Genomic DNA, 2,290 nt, shown 5'->3' on the forward strand with positions numbered 1-2,290 from the left:
TCTCCAGTCTCCAATCCATCGTATTGACCGTAGACCAAAGATCCCAATTACCATAAAGAAAAATTCTTAACGTCAGCCAGATACTCTCCACACTATTTAAATATATGATTTTACTCTTCTATCCTCAGTTATTCTGCACTTTAAAAAATTCTAGTTTCGGGTGTGAGGCTGCTACACCCCCTTCTTCCAATTTAAGAGTATTATATTATATCATTTCAATTCAGAAAATTAAAGTAAATTACTGACGTCACCGTACCTTTGACTCTCCTCTCTCTCTCTCTCTCTCTCTCTCTCGCCCTTTTAAACTCACCCTCCGTCTTTTCTTCTCCGGACTCCTCATTTCTCTTCCCCTCCCTCTCCTTCTCTTTCTCTCTAAGCTTTCTCCCTCAATATTCTATCTGTTCCAACGGCGCTGAAAACATGGTGAGGGACGACCTGTACATCACGGTGCCCAGTTTCTTTAGGTGCCCTATCTCGCTCGACGTTATGAAGTCCCCGGTGAGCCTGTGCACTGGAGTCACCTACGACCGCTCCAGTATTCAACGCTGGCTCGACAACGGCAACAACACCTGCCCGGCCACCATGCAAGTCCTCCATAGCAAGGAGTTCGTACCCAACCGCACCCTCCAGCGCCTCATTCAGATCTGGTCTGACTCAGTTAGCAACAGCAAAACCGATTCGACCGAGTCGACTCCCTCGCTGGAGCAAGTACAGGACCTAATCAAGGAGCTGCAGAGCAAAACAAAGGACAGCAATAGCAACAAACATATCTCTGAGTCCTTATCGAAAATTGTTACTTTCGCGAGAGAATCGGAGGAAAACAGTAAGTTTCTCGCGAAAATGGACGGCTTCATTGTCACGCTCCTTCAATTTCTCGGCAATGCCGGTGACGGAGCATGTAAAAACATCGATTTTCTTGAACAAGTGGTCGTTGTTTTGGAGTTGGTACTAAGCAAAAACGAAGACCACCATCAGCTCACGAATTCGATGCTGAAAAGCGACCGCGGTTGCTTGGCTTCGCTGCTTCACGTTTTGCAACAAGGGAGAACCGATTCCAGAATCGCATCGGTTAGGATTTTAGAAACCGTCGCAAACGACGCCGAGTCGGAACTCCTGATCGCCGAAAAGGACGGATTATTGTCCGAAATGCTAAAATTAATCACTCCAGAGAACGATCCGGCTCTAATCGAAGCCGGTCTTACATGCTTAATCCGGATATCGATAACCAAACGCGTCAAATCCAAATTAGTCCACCTCGGAACAATCAAAACATTGGCGAAACTCTTATCAGATTCGAGTTCGAGCGTGACGGTGACGGAGAAGGCGTTGAAGCTACTCGAAACGATGTCTTCCTGTAAAGAAGGGAGGTGGGAGATATGCGAGAACAGGGCTAGCGTGGAGGCGATAGTGCAGAGGGTCCTGAAAGTATCGAGTGCGGCGACGGAGCACGCGGTGACTATACTTTGGAGCGTGTGTTTTCTGTTCCGGGACGAACGCGCACAGGAGGCGGTAGCTCGGGCGAACGGGCTAACCAAGATTCTTCTGCTGATGCAGAGCAATTGCTCGCCTTCGGTTCGCCAAATGTCGGCCGATTTGCTCAAAATATTTCGGGTGAATTCCAAGTCCTGCCTTTCCAGCTACCATACTAAGACCACCCATATCATGCCCTTCTGATTTTTGTTTTTGTATAATTTCTCTTTCTGTTAGAAAAGATGGAGAGGGAGAGATCGGAATTTGTAAATCAAAGGAAAGTTTTTCTTTTTAGTTGGATGGATACAAAAGAGAATTCATTTGATTCTAACACAAACTTCTGATGTATTTTCATTCGAGTACTTGGTATATGGGTGGGTCTCCAAAACTCTTAACACATTTTTTTTTTGGTCTGTTTATCTTGTTTGCTTGACAGAACAGGGCACAACAAGCTTGTGCAATTCAGTGAAAGCCATGCGCAATTTGCATAAATTTCATACCAATTGCTACAATGCGTTTTTGATATGTAGAACATTTCAAATGGCGTCCCAATAATGGGTCTAAAATCTGACACAATTATGGGTGGATGATTCTTGGAGCTATAAACTTCTTTTGTTGTTTGGAAAAGTTAACCCAGAAACCAAAAAGTAAATGAAATTTTAATCCAACATGATCAAGATAGCTTTTTCCATGGAGGAACAGATTTAGTTGAGGTTGAATGGGCATGTAATGGAGAACCTATGGGCGTGTATCGACTGGTTATGCAGTGGTATAGAATAAGAGAAATGCTTTTCCTTTTTGCCTAGAAAAAAGAAGCTGC

At 44.5% G+C, this 2,290-nt stretch overlaps 1 protein-coding gene across 1 annotated transcript; it reads left to right on the forward strand.

Moving 5' to 3' along the window:
* Positions 1-243: 243 nt before the first annotated feature.
* Positions 244-1,869, forward strand: LOC122303455 (U-box domain-containing protein 28-like). The gene has a single exon (XM_043115236.1). The coding sequence runs from the start codon at positions 421-423 to the stop codon at positions 1,672-1,674; it is 1,254 nt and encodes a 417-aa protein (XP_042971170.1). The 5' UTR covers positions 244-420; the 3' UTR covers positions 1,675-1,869.
* The last annotated feature ends 421 nt before the right edge of the window (positions 1,870-2,290 follow it).

This window comes from Carya illinoinensis, chromosome 3 (assembly GCF_018687715.1).
Source record: "Carya illinoinensis cultivar Pawnee chromosome 3, C.illinoinensisPawnee_v1, whole genome shotgun sequence".
Taxonomy (NCBI): Eukaryota; Viridiplantae; Streptophyta; class Magnoliopsida; order Fagales; family Juglandaceae; genus Carya; species Carya illinoinensis.

What these genes read in the sequence shown, in the direction of transcription:
- LOC122303455 (XM_043115236.1), top strand. Translation starts at nt 421, where the DNA reads ATGGTGAGGGACGACCTGTACATCACGGTGCCCAGTTTCTTTAGGTGC.